Here is a 22,246-nt window from a genome sequence, read left to right on the forward strand (position 1 = left end):
CTGCTGCCCCCGCTGGCATGGGGACAGGACCCATGGGCAGGCAGAGCTGGTTCGTGGGGACAGGACCCACGGGCAGTCAGAGCTCCTGCTGCTGCCCCCGCTGGCATGGGGACAGGTCCCATGGGCAGGCAGAGCTAGTGTGTGGGGACAAGACCCACAGGCAGTCAGAGCTCCTGCTGCTGCCCCCGCTGGCATGGGGACAGGTCCCATGGGCAGGCAGAGCTAGTGTGTGGGGACAAGACCCACAGGCAGTCAGAGCTCCTGCTGCTGCCCCCGCTGGCATGGGGACAGGTCCCATGGGCAGTCAGAGCTGATGCGTGGGGACAGGACCCACGGGCAGTCAGAGCTCCTGCTGCTGCCGCATGGGGACAGGACCCATGGGCAGTCAGAGCTGGTGCGTGGGGACAGGACCCACGGGCAGTCAGAGCTCCTGCTGCTGCCCCGAGTTGAGGGTTAGGGCTAATTTTATAAGGCATGGGTACGTGACTTATTTTTACTGGAAAAAAAGAAAAGATGATGTAAAAAGTCATTAAATGATTTCAGTGCAGATGGGGTCTGGTTATTGTGCGGTCATATAACTTTAGATACGAATCTGGCCATATAGATCGGCATGTAGGTGAGGATGCCCCGGGCTTCTCTCCCTGGGGCAGTCCTAATTCATACCATAAAAAAAGTCCACTGGGTCATATAGTTTGGCATGTAGGCCAGGTCACCTTGGGCTTCTCTAGCTGGGGCAGCCTTAATCCACAACAAAACAAATGGGAATGGGGACCATTCTGCTGGGGTCCAGCCTCGGCAGAGTCCAGGTTCCCGCGGGAGAGACGGCGTCGGCGAAAAACGAGGGAGGGGAAATAAAGAGGATGTGAGACTTGGGTTGGTGTTAGCAAGTCCAACTTTACTGTGCACAAGTGTCGTTTATATATTTTTCAGGATTAGTACAGAAATAGTTCTACAAATATTCTCAGAGAGATAAGGAAGTAAAAAACGAGCACAAGAATATTTATTAGCATTCTATTCTATAGAGCATAAGGTTAATGGTAGTCTTCTCTGCAATTAACTAGTGTTTGTTGTCTCTAAGCTAAAGGAGATAGGTACCTAGGCATCTGTTGTGATTCATGGTAAAGTTAAATCAAAGAGAGAAGGTCCAGGCCTCCGGACAGGACAGCAGTCTGTCTGGTTACATCCTGGTGGAGCCATACCTGCCTCCCTCAATCATTTACGCCATTAGTGTAGATGGTTAATGGGAACAAAAGGCGACTCCAGGGTGTCTTATCCCCAGGGCTATCTGCATTCTCAGCGGCAGTTAAACATCTTTACATTTTCGCGCCCTTTAGGGGGTGAAAGCATTCCTTTGTCTTTTAGATTGTGGAGCTAACAGTCCCTTGAGCACACTGCCGGAGAAAGTATCATTTTGTTAGTAAAGTGAAGGGCTGAAAAGCTAAGTTAAACTATATATCTTCAAGAATAAAAAACAGAAATAAGTATAGACATAACCTTGATAGAAAGCATGCATATAATTCGGAAAATATCAGGGGTGTCGGCCAGCCATTCTTCACCGAGGGGCATCCCTGCACCCCTCGGCCCTTCTACCCATCAATTATTTATTATTTATGGCTTTTAGGAGACAACCTCTACAACATTTTAACAGAAAGCAGAAGGTCAAGAATAATATGTAGATACTTCTTGATCATCCATTTGACCAGCAAACTTAGAAGGACGATGCATATATATTTAGACAAAGAACTGGAGGGAGTAGGAAACATTAACCAGAGGGAGGCCATAAACCTAATTCGACATCTTATCTGGGCAGGATTCCTTTCTGCTTGTCTCAAATGGGACTGTGTGCTCCTCCAATAATTAACTGAAAAATATCTTGAAAGTTACCTGCAGGAGGTCACATTCTCTTACTATACCTAATTTTCCCGGGAGGTAGTGCCTCCCAAGCAGCCACCCAAAGGAGTGAAAACTGGAGGTTAAGAAAGGAAAAGGAATGAAGGGCAATTAGAAGCAGCACAGGTTTCAGAACTATGTGAGGGGCTGGCCAGTTATTCTTCACCAAGGGGCGACCCTGCACCCCTCGGCGTTAATCGGCTGGACCCTGTCAAACAGCCGATCAAATGATGTAGCCACGGCTCCCAGCACCATTCCACAGTTTGGCCTTGGGCATACAGCTTTCACATTGACCTCTTCTCCCAGAAGTCCTTGTCAGTGCTGTCTCCTCATTCCCTGACAGGTGCCATTTATTGGGTTTCCCCTTGGCCCTGACATTGTGGGGACCACTCAAGTACCTACTGCTCTGGCCTTTCACTTTTAGCCCTCATCATCCTCTATCACAGCAACCTTTCTCACACCTTTTCTCCCTCCCTGACTGCTCTGGTACTTCTCATTAAAGGGTGGCCAGTGGGTGGGGGAAATATCAGAGGGAATTACAGCATCCAGGAAATGTCTTTGCAAAGGAGATACCCTCTGAAACACAATGCTTTGTTGTAAGAGCCTTAAACTGAGGCCAGATGTCTTTAGAAATGAGGTGTAGAGGAGGGTCACCTTGCATTTGTGTGCAAAAAGGGGAGGTGAGATGTTTGACTTTGAGCTTGTAAACCATTTGGTCAGTGAACATGTTCAGAAAACCACACCCCTCACTGATGATGTTCTGTGTTCACCCCATGGTGACTCCTGGGGCACTGGGTTGCAGGGCTGTTCTGGAGGGCCATGTGATGACTCCTCATGCTACACAGACCCATGGCAAAATCTGCACCTGGGCTCCTGAGCTTCCACTTCTGGGTAGACAGTTACTGGAAATCTTCCGGGTATTGGAAACTACCTTTTCAACTATAATTTTATGAGATCTAAAGACAAATCAATTACATCTGCTGAAAATACAGTAGCCAGCGAAGTTCTGAAGACTTAATATAAAGAATTTAAATATCTCAATTTTTAAACTCCTTACAATATTGAAATATTTTGGATATGTTGCATTAAAGAAAATTTATTATTAAAGTTGACCTGAGTTCTCTTTTGGTTTATTGTGGTTACAGAAAATTTTTAAACTCTAGAAAACACGTTATGTTTCTTTTTTTTTTTCCTTCTTCAGGATTAGCCCTGTGCTAACATCTGCTGCCAATCCTCCTCTTTTTGCTGAGGAAGACTGGCCCTGAGCTAACATCCGTGCCCATCTTCCTCTACTCTATATGTGGAACCCCTACCACAGCATGGCTTGCCAAGCCGTGCCATGTCCACACCTGGGATCTGAACCGGTGAACCCTGGGCCGTGGAAGCAGAACATGTGTGCTTAACCACTGTGCCACTGGGCGTGCTCCCACCTTATGTTTCTAAACTACTGCTGGGCAATAAGAAGAGTGGAAAAATGAAATATTGTATTCATTTGACACAGTTTACTTTCCCTTGAAGGTGTATGGAGCCCTGTATCTTCTTTAAAGTTCTTATCTCTAGTTTGTCCTTTATCCTTTCAGCAAATAATTAAGTTCTGTCCCTGTGTTAGGAAGTGAGAAAATATAAGTAATGTATACAGAAAACGTCTGATGCCTTGAAGATCCAATATTCCTATGGAAGTAGGTAGATAATAAACCAATGATTAATATATCAGGCCCAAAACAATGTGGGAAAAATCAGGAAGGAAGGAAATTAAGGAGTCCTATATATACCCACACTGGCAAAAATATTCTGGGGAAGATAATGGCAGAAAATGGAAACAATAATCATTGGCTATTCCAACTTTGAACACAAAAAATTAGAAACAATGTCAAGATTTTTACCAAAAAAATCTCTGAATACATTGCAAGTATGGGCAACTTCAAGAGAGTCTTAATTGGGAACACTCAAATGAAACAGGTCTGCTCTCTCCCCATCCCCTTTTCAGAGGGGAAATGCCAAATCAGACTTTATCCAACATCTGTGTATTTTATTGTTCTCTTCAGATAAGTATCTCTTCAGAGAAACACCTTTGCACATTATCAGTTCCTTTGCTTTGCTTTGTATTAATTTATTCTTCAGATTTCCTTCATGTTCATTTATTTTACATCTCTTAACCTTATGTGATTTAAAGCTCAATTCTTTTTCTTTAATATAAATCGCACTCTTTAATAAATCAAAAACAGAAGACTAGCCTAAATGGTAATCTACACAATGGTATTCTAATGGCGAACACAGAAAGTTCCATGGTTCATTATCCATAAACCAAACAGCCTCACAACGACCCCATAATTGAGAGGCCTAAAATCCTATGCATAAAGTCTACGCTGTCTGACACTAGGATCTGCTTTCTTTTGGAGAGTTTTTGCTTGTCGTGGCAGCATTATGTGTCTTTTGTCTACCATTGTCTTTGTTACCCTGAAACCACATGTGGTCACAGAAAAAAAGAGCTATTTCCTAGTTGAGATTTTATTTAACACTACAATTCTCAAACTGGGGGACTTTGTGCTGATGGGGCCAACAAATTTGTTTAGATTTGTAGCAACTGCATAGATTTTTTTTTATTGTGATACAATTAACACACAAATACACACCTTAAGTGTTCAGTAAATGACTTGAAAATTGCGCACTTGTGTAATCAGCCTAAACAAGCTACATAACATATTCATCTTCCCCAAAAGCCCTCTTGCCCCTTCTAGTCCATTCCATCTCTTCCACAGACAAGCACTTTCTGATTTCAAGTACCAGATATTCTGTATACATATATTAGGCAGTTTGCTCATTTTCAAATCTATGTTTTACCTGATTTTTCTCTATTGTTTAGAGAAACAATAGGGGAGAAAGACGTTTAAATCTCCCACTGGAATTGTGGACTTAGAGTCTATTTGTCCTTGTATTTCTGTCAAGCATAGCTTTACATATTTTGTATCAATATTTTTAGATGGATTCACATTTCACCCTTTTGTATGCTGAAGACTCTGTGTCTTTTATCTGAACTAACTCTCTCTCTAGAAATGATTTTTGACTTAGTCTTATGTTATCTAACGGTAGGACCTGCTTCTTGAGGAGAATTTTTGCATATCATGGGCAGCGTTATGTATCTTTTGGTTACCAATGTTCCCCTAGCATCTGACATCGAGCCTTGATCATTGGCACCCGTGATTCTTGACTAACAGACAACTGAGGTCTTTCTCAAAATTAAGGAACCTACATATAGCAAAATAACTGGATCTTAGGTTGCTAGATGTAGTACAGAACCCTGCAGGGGAAATAATTAAATACCCATCTAGTGGAAGAGGACGACAAAAGCATAAAGTGCACTGGTGCAACAGCTGCTACTGCTACATCTTGATACCCGAACTAGGGGCTTTCCATATATCAAAGTCTCCCCAGTTTGTGCATTTTCCCAAAATCTGTATGAAAAACACCTGTCCAGATAAAGTAAAATTTAAAAGTGAATGGGGGAAACAGGATCACCATAATATCTAGCAATTTTCCCTGAGTTTCACCCAAAAAAATCAAACGGGGGAAATTCAAAAAGACATATGCATACCCACACTATTCACAGCACCCAAAAAGTGGAAGGCACCCAACTGTCCATCAATGGATGAACGGATACACAAAATGCATATACACACAATGGACTATTTTGTTCTTAATAAAGAATAAAATTCTGTACATGCTAAAATATGGGTGAACCTTGACGACATTCTGCTATGTGAAATAAGCCAGACACAAAGGCTGATCCCACCTTTACAACATAACTCGAGGAGTCTACTTCATAAACAGAGAGACAGAAAGTAGAATAGTGGTTTCAAGGGGCTATAGAAAAAGGCTATGGCGAGTTAGTGTTTAGTAAGTACCAACTATCAATTTGGGGTGATGAAAAAGTTCTGGAGATTGATGATGCTGACGGTTGCACAACGAGTGTATTTAATGCCACTGAGCTGCAGTTAAAAAGGTTAAACGAGTAATTTTTATCTGATATATAACTTATTGCAATAAAAATTGCAAGTGGAGGATTATTATTAGTATTTAATGGAGCCTCCCCAAATCACAGATCTGGGGAAAAAGAAATTCAAAACTGGCCCTCATAAAAGTCAAGTTCAATAAAATACCCACCCATAGGTACAAAGACCTTAAAGTGCTTGAGATTTTATTAATAATATTAAATTTATACATCTGAGCTGTTTATTCAAACACATTATAAATCAACTTGCAAATAAAAAGCCAGATTGTAAAATGGTAGATTTAAAAATTACTACTAAATTCACATCTTGAACCGAGGAATATAGCATGGTAAAAAATGAGAATAAAAAATCCAACTGCTCTGCCAGCATTTAAGAGAATACAACAACTAACACAAAACAGTACTTTTAAACACCCACATGTTGTGTCACCCCTGAACACAGGGAGGTTAGTGGCCTTATGAGTACAGCTGCCACAGCCATTCAAAAACAGGAATGCTCTGCTATTGACTAGGCAGGCTCTGGCAGGTGGCTCACACAGGGACAGCTAGGATGTCACTGAAGGCCAATGACTGCTGAAGGAAGATTGGCTTTGATACAAATCAGCCAGTGAGAAGTGCTTCAAGGAAGAAGCCCACACAATATAGTGTCTATCTACCCAGCTGAAGGTAGCTAAGTATCTCTGGGAGCCACCCTTGCAGAAATTTCACCTCCAATCTGCACAGTGGAGGGAGGGGTCACATGGGTCTTCGAAGTAGCCCGGGGACCTGGAGCCCCAAGAGTCATCATGGGATGAACAAAGACCAATATTCATGAAGGGAATGGGCACCTAAACACATTTTTTGACCAACAACTCTGGGATTTGCTCTAGAGGAAAGACGTGCAATACTGAGGCAGAAGTAAAGCCCCCAACTGTCGCGTTACCTTTTCTGTCACCTTGAGGAAAGAATGATGAAACTGATCTCGCTGATGGAAGCAATTCCATTTCCCACGAAGGGGTTATGGTGAAAGGTGGTATGTTCCAATGGGTGAGAAGTTAACTGGCTCAGAAGCCCAAAGATCGAAATGAAATATCTCCTCTTTCTCTGAACACAAATGCAGGCTGATCCTCACTTTTAAAGAACATTCAGGCTCACCTCAAGGCTCTTGTATTAAAGGGACACTTTTCTGCTGTTCTATCCTGTGGACAGACACACTGCTCAGAGACAATCACTTCTTTGGTGATATCCCTCTCCCCAGGATGCACACCCTTTATGTGAGAAGTAGCAGAGGAATCAAGGAGGGAGAAAAGCTGGGAGGAACATAAGTCTGGGCAATGAGAGAAGAAATGACCAGAGCTGCAGTCACTGCAGTGGCCCCCAAAAGACCAGGGAACAATGCCAATGGGAAACCCAATAGACGGCACCACTGGGGACTGAGGGAGCCCATCAGGAGAAAATTCTTCAGGGATATAAAAGGCTAATGTGAAGCCGGTATGATCCAGGCAAAGCTGAAGAATAACAGCAGCTGTCCCGACCGTCATTACTAAGTTTTGTCCTCAGCAGGGCAATCATGCAATCTCCATCTGTGTGTCCCCTTAAGGAAGTGGCCAATTTTCATCATAAGATAGCACATTCTGTTAAGTGTTCGATGACACTGAGCACTTCTCCACAGGGGCATATGTGTCCCTGTCACATAGCCTCTCACAAGAAGGGGAAGCTCTCCCACCTCTCAGGGTCCGGGACCTGCTCATCTTGCACCTGGACCTGCTTAGAGGCTCCTCTGACTATGGACTTATTTCTAAGTCTCTCTGCCAGTGTGCTGCTCAGAGGCTGAATAATAGCCGTTAGTGGATTCATAAGTCCCAGTACACTTTGTAGGAGAGAAAAGGTGTTAATTCAGAATTAAATGAAAAACCTTAATGGATTTTAGGGTAGCAACTAAAATAACTGGATTGCATAAATTATGGATTACATAAATTTCAACCATCAAGAGTAAATTCATTTACATGAAAAAAATAAGAGCAGAGAGGGAAGAAAAACAAGTTAAATACTGAAAACAAAATTACAAGCTAGACATAAATCCAAATTTATTAGTAATTACATTATGGACAATGTTCCAGGTCAAAAAAAAAAAGGATTTTAAAGACAATTTCAGATACCTAGATATTTTAAAATTCCACATTAAGTATGTATAAGACATTTAAAAATTAAGGGTACAGTAGACTAAGAAAGTAAGGAAAACTGATATAGTTATTGACGTACTTGTTGACGAGCTTCATTACGAAGTAGGACACTGGGGATCCATTTCCCACCCTGCTCGTCCATATCAAGCGGAAACCTCTGGGGGAGGAGATTTCATGACTGGGTTGCAGATACCCTTATGTCTTCATACCCAGCCTGGCACTATTGTTCTTCCAGAAAGTCACGTCTCTATCAACATGCCATTCTCATCACCAAAACTGTTGGACCTGTAGTTTGATCACTCCCTTCTTCCAAGGTATTAACTGTTCACTATTTCATGAATGTTGGCAGAGGACCCGAGACACTGAAGTCAGAGACAGATATTTAACTCATGAACAGCCAACGCATGAACATCAGCATGTTCATACTGGTCACCTTTGTCCCTATGTCTCTGAAGGAGACCTGGCTTGAAATGTGGTTGTTCTTGCACGCGAGGCATCCACAAGACTGGCTGGACTTTTCTGCAAACAGAATGTTCTGCCTGGTGAACTCACAAGGCCCCAGGGAAAACATTGCTTGCAAACAAGAATGTTTTATCAGCTCCTCAAAAGGAGCAAGCCTGGGACCTTGGGAGTTTGAAACATTATGAAGGAACCTATGAACAGATGGGTAGGGGAAAGGTCATTATTGTGGGATGCTTGCACAGGCTTAGGTCGCTGACTCACTGCTTTGGCAAAAGGGTGGCTTTGTTTAGGGGCTATAAGAATAAAGAGCTCGAGGAACTCGAGAGACTACACAGCAACCTGTGTTCGTGTTTTCATTTCTTCGGCAGCATGTCTCTCAGACACAAAGGGCCATATGGATGTCTGCACACTGGGCTGTGTTACAGAAGAGGAAGGCTGAGGTTGTGGAACCTAGTTTACTTCAGGTAGTAAGCAAGTCTCCTCTTCATCTCAATGGGAGAGATGATCTCCCTACAATTGTGTTCCTCACTGCAAACACTTGCAAGAAATGGCCAAGGGGCACAGATGTTAGCTTAGAGACAATCTTCCTCAGGCAAAAAGAGGAAAATTGGCAACAGATGTTGGCTCAGGATCAATCTTTCTCACCAATGTCCCCCCTCCCCGCCCCCCAGCCCAAAGAAATGGCCACGGGGAAGAGTGGTCAAGGTATTGTTGCATATTCAAAAAGACGAGTAGGAGCAAGATAGAAGGCGCACAGATACTTCCTGTTCAGGATTTGCTAAGCTTGATTTGGACTATCATTACAATGGTTTGATTAAGCCTCAAGAAATTCTCAGGAAGCAGCTGCAGCATTAATGGACATCCATGATGTAACCCACAGCTGCTCAAGCATCAGAACTATATGAATTTGTATCACTGATGCTGCAATGAGGTTGTGCTGGTCTGTGTCTGTGACCAAGATTCACAATCAGGAAATGTCAGTGATGGCATCATACACAGCAGAGTATCAGGACTAGCCATATTTGCACGAGTTTCTCCATTTTCACAGCGTATGGATGGAATGACAAACACAGAAGCAGGTCATATCACTAGCAGCAGCTCTTCTTTGAGCTGGAAAGATAACACAATTGTTACGCCATGCTGTGGTGCTAGATACAAAGATGAAAGAACGTTCATTGTTCTCACCCTCTTTGTGCACAACTTAAGGTTAAACCCCCCCCCCCCCGCCAGGTGCTAAGGTGGTTGTTTTCCCACCCAGGTATGAAATCAGGGTGTCTCCCAATAGTAGGTAAAACCTCACTTTTTCTAAACTCTTCCCTTGCTTGACCCTGACCTTTTATCCAAAAGGAGCAGGTGTGAGAAAGGAACAAAAACATTCCCAGATAATTTACAGAGACATATTATATCCCCCACCTTGGGTGGCATGAGGCACTGTAGATGGACTCTGTGAGTAGTGAACTGATTGAAGCAGTCACTACGCTCACCATCTTAGACCAGGACAATACAACAACAGAATCCAGGTAACTCTGAATCTGGCAGTCACACTTTTGGCCAGGCTGCAACATGGAAGATGTAGAAACTCTGCTGGTTTAGCATTGCTATCAGGGGATTGCTATACCATTCCCAAAAGTGATCAGGGCAGAATGGCACATGTTCAAAACACATCTATAGATCCACCCTATACGCTAGAGCACTACATGTTTCTTACATTTAATGGCTTCAGCATGAATTCTTACATGCTGTATAGTAGCAGATTCTGATTGCTTTGCCACATTGCTTAAGTTCCTGAGGCATCTAATTAGTGTTCTTTCATGTATTCAAAGCAAATATGGACACTTGTAGGCTTTTCCACATTCTCACATTCACAGGGCTTCTCTCCATTGTGAGTTCCTACATGTTTACTAAGGATCAAGGACCAAGTGAAGTCTTTCCCACATTCCTTACACTGATAGGGTTTCTCTCCAGTGTGAATTCTTACATTTGCTTAGTCTTGAGGAAATAGCGAAGGCTTTTCTGCAGTGCTTACATTCACAGGGTTTCTCTCCAGTGTAAGTTCACAAATGGATGCAAAATGTTGAGGCATATAAATATGCTTTTCCACATACCTTAGACTCAAACGGCTTCTCTCCAGTGTGACTTCTCAAATGTGTACTCAGATATGAGGAAGGAGTAAAGAATTTCCCACACTCACTACATTCAAAGGTTTCTCTCCAGCATGAATACTTAGATGTCTCCTTAGGCTTGTCAAAAAAGTATAGGCTTTCCCACACTGCTTACATTTATGGGGTTTCTCTCCAGCGTGAATTCTTGCAAGTGCAGTTAGGTTTGAGGAAACACTGAAGGTTTTCCCACATTTCATACATTCATAGGGTTTCTCTCCAGTGTGAATCCATTTATGTTAAGAGAGAATGCCTAATAAAGGCTTTCCCACAATTGTTGCATTCATAGGGTTTCTCTCCAGTGTGAATTCGTTTATGTTCAGTTAAGTCTGAATATATATTGAAGGTTTTCCCACATTTGTTGCATTCATAGGATTTCTCTCCAGAGTGAATTTGTTTATGTCTAGTTAAGTCTGAACGCCTAATGAAGGCTTTCCAACATTCATTGCATTTATAGAGTTTCTCTCCAGTATGAATTCTTACATGTTGGCTTAAATTTGACTTAAAAGTGAAGGCTTTCCTGCATTTCCTACACTCACAAGGTTTCTCTCCAGTGTGAGAACACAAGTGAATGGTAAAGTATGAAGAAGTAGCAAATGCTTTCCCACACATATTACATTCAAAAGGCTTCTCTCCAATATGAGTTTTTATATGTCTAGTAAGGCTTGAGCACGTAGTGTAGGCTTTCCCACACTCCTTACATATGTAATCTTTCTTAGCAGTGTGAGTTTGTACACATAAACCAAGGCTTGTGGAGTATATAAAAGCTGTCTCACATTCCTTCCATACTTATCAGTTTTTCTCTATTGTGACTTCTCATTTGTGCCTGAAAGGAAGACTGATTAACAAAGGCTTTCTGACTGTCACTGCATTCAAAGCCTTTCCCTTGCATGCTAGTTTTCCAGGACACAATATTTGGAGTCAGGCTGACAGTTTTTCCAGACTGATTGAACACAGAAAGTTTCTCTCCAGTAGAGGTTTTCTTGTGCAGAGTAAGGAAGTTTTTTCCATACTGACTACCCACATAAGTGTTCTTTCCATTTTGAGTTCTCCTGGGTGTCTTGAAGCATGAATGTTCACTGACGTGTTTTCCACATTCCTTACAATCACAGAGTTCACATCCATTGTGGCTTCTTTCCTGTTGATGAACGAGGATTAAAAGACTTCTCAGAATCATTAATTGATCTTATCCATCTAAAAATTAACACATCATTACAATGGTGATTTGATGTTTACCATTTTCATTACATTCATACAAGTTACTACTCTGTTGATTTCTTTCAAGTTGAATGATAAACTCCTGCCCAAATGATGTGCGATCAATTCTGATCATAAAAGACTGCTGCACAGTTCCATGGAAAAGTTTTAAAAACCCAATGTTTAGTTACATATGCAGGAATGAGTACTTGTGCAAATTATCAATCAATAAGTTTCAACTTAGGTTTTCCCCAAATTCACCATATTCACAATATCTCGCCAGAGACATTGCTCTCTCAGGAGAATGCCACTTATCTCAAATATCTATCATTTGTGCCGATCTTCTATCGAATGAAATTCCTAGCCTTTCCTGAATGTGGAAAAGAAATATTTCTTTTCAAACTTACTGATCTTACCATTTCTATCCTATTGGATGTTTTTTTCCACTAAAATATCCTGTGGAGAAACTGTGGACTCTTTGGTTTTAAGTTGCATTTTCCATTCTAAAGTAAAAGAGATCAACAAATGCAAAAGTTTGCAAAAAGAAATGGTAGGTTAAAGGAATTAAAAACAAAAAGACTCATTTGTATTATTTACAAATTAACCGTGGTGAAAAGAGAAAAACCATGACAGATTGAGTTGTTTGACTAGGTCAACAATTTAACGATGATAAAGATATGGAGGTAAAATTGAGTAGTTGATTAAAAAATGATTCTATGAAAATTAAAAATGTTTGGAAAAGAGACACAATATTATCAGAGAAATCAAGCAAGCAAGCTCTGGACTAAAAGCATACATTAAAAAGATAAACTTAAAAAAAAACAACCAGGGGCCTGTGCAATGGTTAAGTTCACACTCTCTGCTTCAGCAGCTGAGAGTTCTGTGGTGGCATGCCACCTAAAAAATAGAGGAAGACTGGCACAGATGTTAGCTGAGGGCAAATCTTCCTCAAGCAAAAGAGTAAGACTGGCAATGGATATTAGCTCAGGGCCAATCTTCCTCCCCACAAACAAAAAAATCCGCCCAAACCAGAATAAGTCATTTGGTGAAATCACAGGAAATTCTGAGTAAATGTACAGAAAGAACTTATGTGAAGCTGAAGATGTCCCAAAGATTCAGAGACCAATGACCTCAGCCATCTGAGAAAAAGAACATCTTAAACAGTTTCCTCATTACTATTCCAAACATGGTGAAATATTCATTAACCAGAGAAGTTCTTCACCATGACTCACCTTGGAGGATTCCTTTCTTCACTGTCCTCAACTCTTCTTCTTGTTCCAACCAAGAGATCAGATTGGGTTTGAACAGTTGATACCCTGTCCAGGAGGAAAGATATATTAATGGACAAGGCTCTTGTAAAACATGATAAACACTTGGAAGTATCAGGTCTTATATTTCTTTTTTTTTTCTGCTTTATCTCCCCAACCCCGCCCCATACACAGTTGCATATCTTAGTTGCAGGTCCTTCTAGCTGTGGGATGTGGGATGCCACCTCAACGTGGCCTGACGAGTGATGCCATGTCTGTGCCCAGGATCTGAACCCTGGGCCGCCGCAGCGGAGTGCGCGAATTTAACCACTTGGCCATGGAGCTGGTCCCCAGGTCTTATATTTCTAATGAATATTGTAAAATTATTTCAAATGAGATAAAAATGCAAAAACCCCCCTTCTGTGTCCCAAATAGACCGTTGATCTCTGGCCCCTGAAATTCCCTTTAGAGGTAGACATATATATGTTTACAAAACACCAAGACTTTCATTGAAAGAGGAAATAAAGTACAAAAAAGACATTTTCATTCTCATGGAGAAATCATACACCAGTGGCTGTCAAACTCCGGTGTCCATCAGAAAGAATCCTGTCCAGTGTTTCTTAAAACACAGATGACTGAGGCCCCAGTGCCAGAGTTTCATTCACTATGTCAAAGTGGAATCTGAGAATGCACATTTCTAACAGAGCGAGGGTGAGGTTGTTAGTCATACAATCACATTTTTATAGCAACTATGCTGAATTAAAACCCAATAGGGCAGAGACTATGTATCTCTTATTTCCCATTGTATTCAGATTTCACATCACCCATCCAGAAACATAGTAAGTACGTAATATTTACCTATATCATAAGAGGCTACAGGAAGGATGGCAGCCTTACCTACTGTGGTCAGGTTCTTGTAGGTCTCCAGCATCACATCTCTGTATAGGTTTTTCTGAGCAAGGTCCACTAAAGTCCACAGCCATGTCTCATCAAAGGTCACAGAACCCTAAACCATCATACATAAGCTGGCTTCAGTAAAGTGACATCTCCACCAAAATTCACTGGGGAATGAAGATGGGAGATGTAACTGCAATAGAGAGTTTCAAGGTCTCTCATCATCTCCGCCAGGGTGCAATGGTCCTAGGTACTCTTCTATCTAAATTCATTCACCATTTATATCCTTCAGTTATACCTTTAATGGAACCTGGAACACTTGAACTTCTCTCACCACAACTAGACTAAAAGCTCATCTTATTTCCCTCTTGCAAGACGCTCCTGAGAAATCGCAGACACTTGTAAGTGCTGGTGAATAAATAAATTCTTTGGAGAAATGCACACTCTTATCTTCCTTACTATCTGTCACTGCATTAACTAATATAAAAATTATGCAGCCACTCTCATCAGAGTCAATATTGGTACTAATAATGGAAATACTCAGATTATTGACAGTAATCCATCACCAATAGGAAGCACCATTTTGTGAGGAAATTCAACAGGAATTCCATCCTTGAGTAGCTACATTTCTTTAAGAAGCTCTGGAGACAGGTCAATCTAGAAGGAAACACGTCTGTTTGGTGGATGGAGCATGCCATTTTGTAGAATACACTTCTCTCGCTGTTTGCAGATAACAAGATTTTATATATAAAAAGCCCTAAAGAATCCATCAGAAAACTACTAATAGTTTAGTAGTAGTAAACAACAACTACAGCAAAACTGCAGCATACAAAATCAACTTACAAAATCACTTGCATTTCTCTACTTTAATAATGAACAACAGAAAGAGAACTCAAGAATACAATCCCATTTACAATCACAACAAAAAGAATATATTATCTAGGGAATAAATTTAACCAAGGAGGTGAAAGACCTATACACTGAAAACTATAAGACATTATTGAAAGAAACTGAAGATATAAAGAAATGCAAAGACATTCTATACTCATGGATTGGAAGGATAAACATAGTTAAAAAGTCCATATTACCTAAAGCAATCTACAGATTCAATGCAATCCCAACCAGAATCCCAATGACATTCTTCATGGAAATAGAATAAAGAATCCTAAAATGTACATGGAACAACAAAAGATCTTGAATAGCCAAAGCACTCTTGAGAAAAAGAACAAAGTTGGAGGCATCACAATCCCTGAATTCAAAATATATCACAAAGCTATAGTAACCCAAACATCACGGTACTGGTACAAAAACAGACACAGAGATCAATGGAACAGGAATAAAAGCCCACAGACAAAGCCACACATCCAGGAGCCGGCCCAGTGGCGCAGTGGTTAAGTTCGCATGTTCCGCTTCGGTCCAGATCCTGGGTGCGGATCCGGGGTGCGGATATGGCACTGCTTGGCAAGCCATGCTGTGGTAGGCATCCCACATACAAAGTAGAGGAAGATGGGCACGGATGTTAGCTCAGGGCCAGTCTTCCTCAGCAAAAAGAGGAGGATTGGCAGCAGATGTTAGCCCAGGGCTAATCTTCCTCAAAAAAGAACAAAAACAAAAACAAAAAACCACACATCTATGGACAGCTAATCTTCGACGAAGGAGCCAAGAACATACAACGGAGAAAGGAAAGTCTCCTCAATAAATGGTTCTGCAAAAACCAGACAGCCACACGAAAAAGACTGAAAGGAGAAGATTATCTTTCGCCAGACACAAAAACTAACTCAAAATGGATCAAAGACTTGAAGGTAAGACCTGAAACCATAAAACTCTTGGAGGAAAATAAAGACAGTATACTATTTGACATTGGTCTTAGTGGCACCTTTTTGAATACTATGTCTATTTGGGCAAGGGAAACAAAAGAAAAAAATAAACAAATGGGACTACATCAGGCTAAAGAGCTTCTGCAAGGCAAAGGAAACGAGGAAGAAAATGAAAAGAGAACGCACCAACTGGTAAAAAATATTTGCAAATTATATATCTAACAAGGAGTTAATCTCCAAAATATATAGAGCTCATACAACTCAATAACAAAAAAACCATCTGATCAAAAAATGGGCAGAGGAGATGAACAGACATTTTTCCAAAGAAGATATCCAGATGGCCAACAGACACATGAAAGGATGTTCATCGCTAATCATTAGGGAAATGCAAATCAAAATGACAATGAGAAGTCACTATACTCCTATTAGAATGGCTATAACTACCAAGACAAAAAACATCAAATGTTGGAGACGATGTGGAGAAAACGGAACCCTCACACACTGCTGGTGCAAATGCAAACTGGTGCAGCCACTATGCAAGACAGTGTGGAGATTTCTCAAAAAATTAAAAATACAAATAGCATAAGATCCAGTGATCCCACTTCTGGGTATTTATCCAGAGAACTTAAAATGAACAATTTAAAGGACAATGGAGAACCTTTGCACTGCTCTTCAAGTGTATATAGATTATAGGTAAATAATCGTTCACAAGACAATGTACATCTCAGTTTTCAGAAATGTATTTAACTACCTTAAGAATGTAAGGGTGGGAGGAACACTGTCATCTTCCGAGCACTCATCCACCAGCCTCGGCTTCTCTGCACACCACTCAGTTGATTCCCACGGCCTCCTTATATGGATACTTAGCACTCTAGGTCTTGCACACGTAGTGTCACCCCAACTTATTCCACATGTATCCACCAGTCATGTCTTGTCTGCATTCCAGAAGGTTCCTTCCTGCTTGCCCTCTGACTGTTGACTAGCTCTGGCCCTGGCAACCTAGCAAACTTCTTCACCATCCAATGGACTGCCATGACACCTTCTCCAACAAGATCTGAAGTCAAGTCTTGGGGAGAGGGCTGCCCTAAAACTTTGGTCTGCCTTAGGTACTGTCCATCAACTCTAGGTTATCTGTTATAATTCTCTTTATATTACACTTCTCCTGTTTAAATCAAAGTATGATTTCTGTATCTTGATTTCATGTAGACGTACACAGACTTGAGAAAGACAGTGATCCCTGGAGACAAACGAGTAAAGAGAAGATTTTGGGATAGGATTGGTCAAGCCTTTGAACTTCAGCAAAGAGCTGAGTTCCTTGCCAATGGGAAAGACATTCACAGAGTTACAATAGCCAAGCTATTACCTATGGCTGATTGTGATACAGTGCCAACTGAAGCACTTGCCTTGGGAGAACCAGTGAATGCTACGATTAACAATTACAGCAATAACGATGATTATAATGGTTGTGATGAGGGCTGGGTTCTTTTCAGTGTAGTTGCCTAGAAAATGGCAAGCTCAGATCTGCGATCTCGGCGCTCAAATCAAAGTCTGTGACCAGAGAGATTCCATGACAGCTCTTAAAAACTCACTTCTTGTGGTCACAGGGGGAAGATACTGCTGAAAATCAAACACAAAATTGTTCAACCACAGTAAAATTCAGTCTCATGAAGTTGTTAATGTGAAATTGAGGGCAGTGATCAGGGAATAATGAGTAGGAACGTGAAATGGGGACATCTAATTGGACCCAGATGAAACTCAAAATCTTGAACACCCAAGACACTCTGACTCTCCTTTACCATGAAGTAGGTAGCTTGCCATTTGCTTTCTGATGAGCCTAGTCCTCCTCTGCTTGAGAACTCCATCATAATTTCACTTGGAGTAGATGCCTTATAAGCAATGCTCATTCTCAAGACCCACCACAAACATCTGCTGTTGCCTCTAGACTCACAACTAATACAAAATCCAAGGGAACAGGTATAAAACATAAAATTAAGGCAGGCAAAAATAGCTTACAACACAAAATAGAAGAAACCAGGCAACGTGAAAGCTTCTAAGGGCTCCTAAGAGATCAAGTTCTGGCAACTACAGTGAGTACAAGTAAGCTGTATGGCAGCTTGCAAAGGTTCTTCCAACACCAACTGCAGTTGCACTACCTCCAGTCCACGTGTATACCTTTCTGTGGCGGTCCTTACACTCAGGTGACTGAGACAAGAGTCTAGTTTACAGATGACTCTGCATAGTAAGCTAGTACCACCTGGAGGAGTAGAGTTGAAGCTCTATATCCTTAGTTATATGTCTTCTAGTAAATCAACAGATGAATAACTTCATCTAGTAATTAAAATTCTCTCAATTTTACCTTCTATAAAACTCTCAAGTCATTTCATTTACTTTTTTTCCCATAATAATCATCCAGTTGTAGGTTGCCACTATTATGTTTTAAAACTTAGTCAACATCATCTTCTATGCTGACTCCACACCTTCACATTCACATTTCTTTAAGGCCATTCTCAAACTAGGAGTTTGTGAATTCTATTCAAGTTGTAAGTAGATTCAAATTACTCCCTTTCTTAAAATATTTCTTAAGTTTCCCATGGCCTTAGAGTACAGTTCAAAGTATGTAATTCCCTTGGTCCCATCCCCGCTCTCCAATTTACCTCCCATCATTCTCTGGTTCTGCTCTGCTTCAGCCAACTCTCTTTCCTCAGCTTAGGAAACACACTAAAGCTCTCAACTGCTCTTGTATTTTGCTCATGAAGTTCTCTTCGTCTGCAATGTTTTCATTCACTCTATACCTCCCCATTCTTGCTCAACGACCTGACTAGCTAAATCATATCCATCCTTTCATTCTCAACTGAAAAAGCAACCCTTTCCAATATATCTTCTCCCCTCCTATTAAGCCATTATTCTGTCCAGATAACAACCCCTCCCAATATATCTTCTCCCCACATGTTAAGTCATTATATGTCCAGTATTCACCTAAAATCTGTCTTCCTAAATAGACTGTAAGCCTCATGGTGGCAGTACTATCTCTGTTTTGATGGCCATTGTTTCCCTGTCCTTGGCACACCACATAACTCATCAGAGTATGACAATGATCATCTGTGGATTGTCAGAGGAATGCCATTCACCACGAAAATGTTACAGTGGAGGATAAGCACAAACTGAAGTCACAAAAAATAGAACTACAACACAAAAATTAAACAGGAAGCACATAAAATGTCTGTGAACAACACAATATAAGCCTAAACACTGTACTTCTGAAATGTATTTGAGTATTCTTACTCAGGAAGAAAGTGGACCAGCATTCATTTTGAAAACAAGTGTCTTGCAGTTAAAACTCAGATATGTTCCTTGTGTTTTTCCAGAATGATTTTTCAACATGTTTTGAAGTTGATTCAGAAACTACCAAATGGCACAAGATTTTTACAGAAGGGATTTATATATCCAGAAAAATTAAATATGTACTTGTCCTTTGACCAACCTTAAAATCCTGCCCTGGAAATGCACTTCTAAAAATGTGAAACAACATATACAGAAGATCACTGCTGGTTACTCAGAGACGCTTGAACAATTGATAGAAAGGTTGCGGGGGAACGAGATACTATGAGTGTCAAAATACCACCCCACATATGACTCTCTTATTCAAAAGGAAAAGTCTACCTGTAAAATAGAGGTCTCTGGCGATCACTACCTTCATCAATCAACTATGGCATCATTAATTGAAGGACAATCTAAGTCTATGTCTTCCCAATGAAATGCAACTTGAGGTATACAACATCACCTAAAAAGTGTTTTGTAAATGATCTTTTGAAGCCTCTAGACCAGAACAAAGCTGGAGGCATCATGCTGCCTGATTTAAACCATATTACAAAGCTATAGTAGTCAAAACAGGATGGTACTGGTACAAAAACAGATGAACAGATCAACGGAACGTAACAGAGAGCCCAGAAATAAACCCACACATATATGGTCAATTAATTTACGACAAAGGAGCCAAGAATATACAATGGGGAAAGGACAGTCTCTTCAATAAATAGCGTTGGTAAAACTGGACAACTACATGCAAAAGAATAAAACTGGACCACTATCTTACACCATAAACAAATGGATTAAAAACTTGAATGTAAGACCTGAAACCACAAAACTCCTAGAAGAAAACAAAGGTAGTAAAGCTCTTTGACTTTGGTCTTGGAGATGATTTTTTGGAAGTGGGACTACATCAAAGTAAAAAACTTCTGCACCGGAAAGGAAATTATGAACAAAATGAAAAGGCAACTTACAGAATGGGAGAAAATTTCTGAAAATCATATATCTGCTAAGAGGTTAATATCCAAAATATATAAAGAGTTCATACAACTCAATAGCAACAAAGTAAACAATCTGATTAAAAAACGGGCAGAGGATCTGCATAAGCATTTGTCCAAAGAAGACATACAGATGGCCAACAGGTACATGAAAAGGTGCTCAACACTACTCATCATAAGAAAAATGCAAATCAAAACCACAATGAATATCAACTCACATCTGATGGATGAATGGATAAAGAAAATGTGGTATATATACACAATGATATATTATTCAGCCATGAAAAAGAAGGAAATCTTGCCATTTGCAATAACATGGATGGACCTTGAGGGTATTATGCTATGTGAAATAAGTCAGAGAAAGAGAAATACCATATGATTTCACTTATACATGGAACTCAAACAAAAGACTGAAACTCTTGGATAAACAGTTGAGTGAATGTCAGAAACGGGGTGGGGGGGGGTGGGAGAAATGAGTAAAAGTGGTCAAAAGGTACCAACTCCCAGTTATAAGATAAATAAGTCCTGGGTACATGTAATGTACAGCAGTGACTATAGTTAATAACACTGTATTGTATATTTGAAAGCTGCTAAGAAAGCAGATCTTAGAAGTTCCCACCACAAGGGAAAAAAATTGTATGTGTAGTGATCATTTCAGAAAATATACAAATATTGACTCATTATGCTGTATACCTGAAACTAATGTAATGTTCTATGTCAATTATATCTGAAGAAAAAGAAATATAAAAATGTGTGACTATATAAAAGAATGTATTACTCTTCGAAAAGTCAATATAATGGAGAAACAACAGCCAATGCTCTAGGTTAAAAGACTAAAAGACATAAAAATTTGCCATATATAAACCCTGACTGCATCCTAGATCCAAACACACCCAAAGGCATATTTGGAACAATGTGGAGAATTTTACTTTTCACACAGAGTAGGTAGTAACTGACATTATTTTGTACATTTTTTGGAAAATAATGGTATCGTGGTTTTCTAAACACAATGTGTTTATCTTTAGGAGATGCATCGCCAAGTATTTAAAGGTCAAGTATCATGTCTGCAACTTACTTTCAACTTACTTTCTCAATTCACGAAAAAATGGATATTAGTCTAGAGAGAGGAAACATGCAAAATGCTAAAAATGGGTGAACCTACTTCAAAGGACAGTCACTGTACTGGATGTTCACACTTTATTTACGTTTAAGATTTTTCAAACAGAAAATGTGGGAAAAACTATACTTAGTGCAAACAGCCTGTTTACCGGAAGTTCAATTATTCCAGAACTAGGAGGAAAAAAAGCCTACATCCGTTTTTCTGAGGCCCATGTTTTGAAGTTTTGTGTACTTGATCTGAGTATTTGTCTTTATTTATTTTTGATACATTATGTTCAGGTAGAAATATGATGTACTTTTTTAGATGCCTATGGTGTGCATATTTCTGTACAGAAATGTTAGCATATTTAGACCGTAAATCTGTCTACTAAAGAGAAACAATACTCACCTCTCTCTTCATCTGATTTCCTACGGGCCGGAGTCAACCCATCTGAAAGGCGGAAATCCTCTTCCTCACGGAGAAAAGTCACAAGGCTGCTGTGGAGCCTTGGAGGGAGGAGCACAGAGGATGACACCACCCCACAGAAGCGCCCTCACCCCACTGCAGATCCGGCTCCTCGTGGAGAACGACGGAAGCGAGCAGCACGCACCAGGCCCCTCTAAGCAGGCCCCGGGCGGCCGGCCAAACCCGTCCCGTGACTCCCTCTTCCGCCCGCTCCCCCTACTTCACGCCGGCCTCGCCTAAGCCGATCCGGGCCGGACGACGACCAACATGAACCGCTTTAAGACTTGCCCCGCGCGCAGCGGCAAAAACTGTGCCTAATTGTGACGTCACTTCCGCTTCTTACCGGGGGGCGGGGCTCAGGCGATGGAGCGCGGGACCACGTGGGACCACTTCAGAGAAGTTCTGATTTCCTCCTGCGTGAGCGCGCATGGGCTTCGGACCAGCTGGGCGCCAGGCCTGGGGCCCGAATCAGGCCCAGGGCCGTGGATGAATCTCGAACCAGCCCTGTGGCTGGAGCTACGACGGAGGGCGCGGCCGATCC

The 22,246-nt window shown here is 41.0% G+C and overlaps 1 protein-coding gene across 3 annotated transcripts; it reads right to left on the reverse strand.

Moving 5' to 3' along the window:
• Positions 1-7,946: 7,946 nt before the first annotated feature.
• Positions 7,947-22,008, reverse strand: LOC111774296 (zinc finger protein 426-like). 3 transcript variants are annotated; one of them, XR_011441007.1, is made up of 5 exons: positions 21,649-22,008; positions 14,024-14,132; positions 13,112-13,195; positions 10,629-11,820; positions 7,947-9,633 (listed from the first exon to the last, which is right to left on the reverse strand). XR_011441007.1 is itself a non-coding variant. In XM_070274155.1 (4 exons), exons 1-4 carry the CDS (start codon positions 21,658-21,660, stop codon positions 11,798-11,800), a joined length of 228 nt encoding a protein of 75 aa, XP_070130256.1. In that variant the 5' UTR covers positions 21,661-22,008; the 3' UTR covers positions 7,947-11,797. The 3 variants fall into 3 exon arrangements, 1 of the variants encoding a protein (XP_070130256.1); XR_011441006.1 differs by having other exon boundaries at positions 9,937-11,820; XM_070274155.1 differs by having other exon boundaries at positions 7,947-11,820.
• Between the last annotated feature and the right edge of the window lie 238 nt (positions 22,009-22,246).

Source organism: Equus caballus, chromosome 7 (genome assembly GCF_041296265.1).
Source record: "Equus caballus isolate H_3958 breed thoroughbred chromosome 7, TB-T2T, whole genome shotgun sequence".
Taxonomy (NCBI): Eukaryota; Metazoa; Chordata; class Mammalia; order Perissodactyla; family Equidae; genus Equus; species Equus caballus.

Bases quoted from the DNA above. Each gene is read 5' to 3' on its own strand.
- LOC111774296 (XM_070274155.1), bottom strand. The intron at 13,196-14,023 runs GTAAGGCTGCCA...CCTCCTGGACAG, and splicing joins CAAGAACCTGACCACAGTAG to GGTATCAACTGTTCAAACCC. The intron at 11,821-13,111 runs GTGAGTCATGGT...GTTCATCAACAG, and splicing joins GAAGAAAGGAATCCTCCAAG to GAAAGAAGCCACAATGGATG.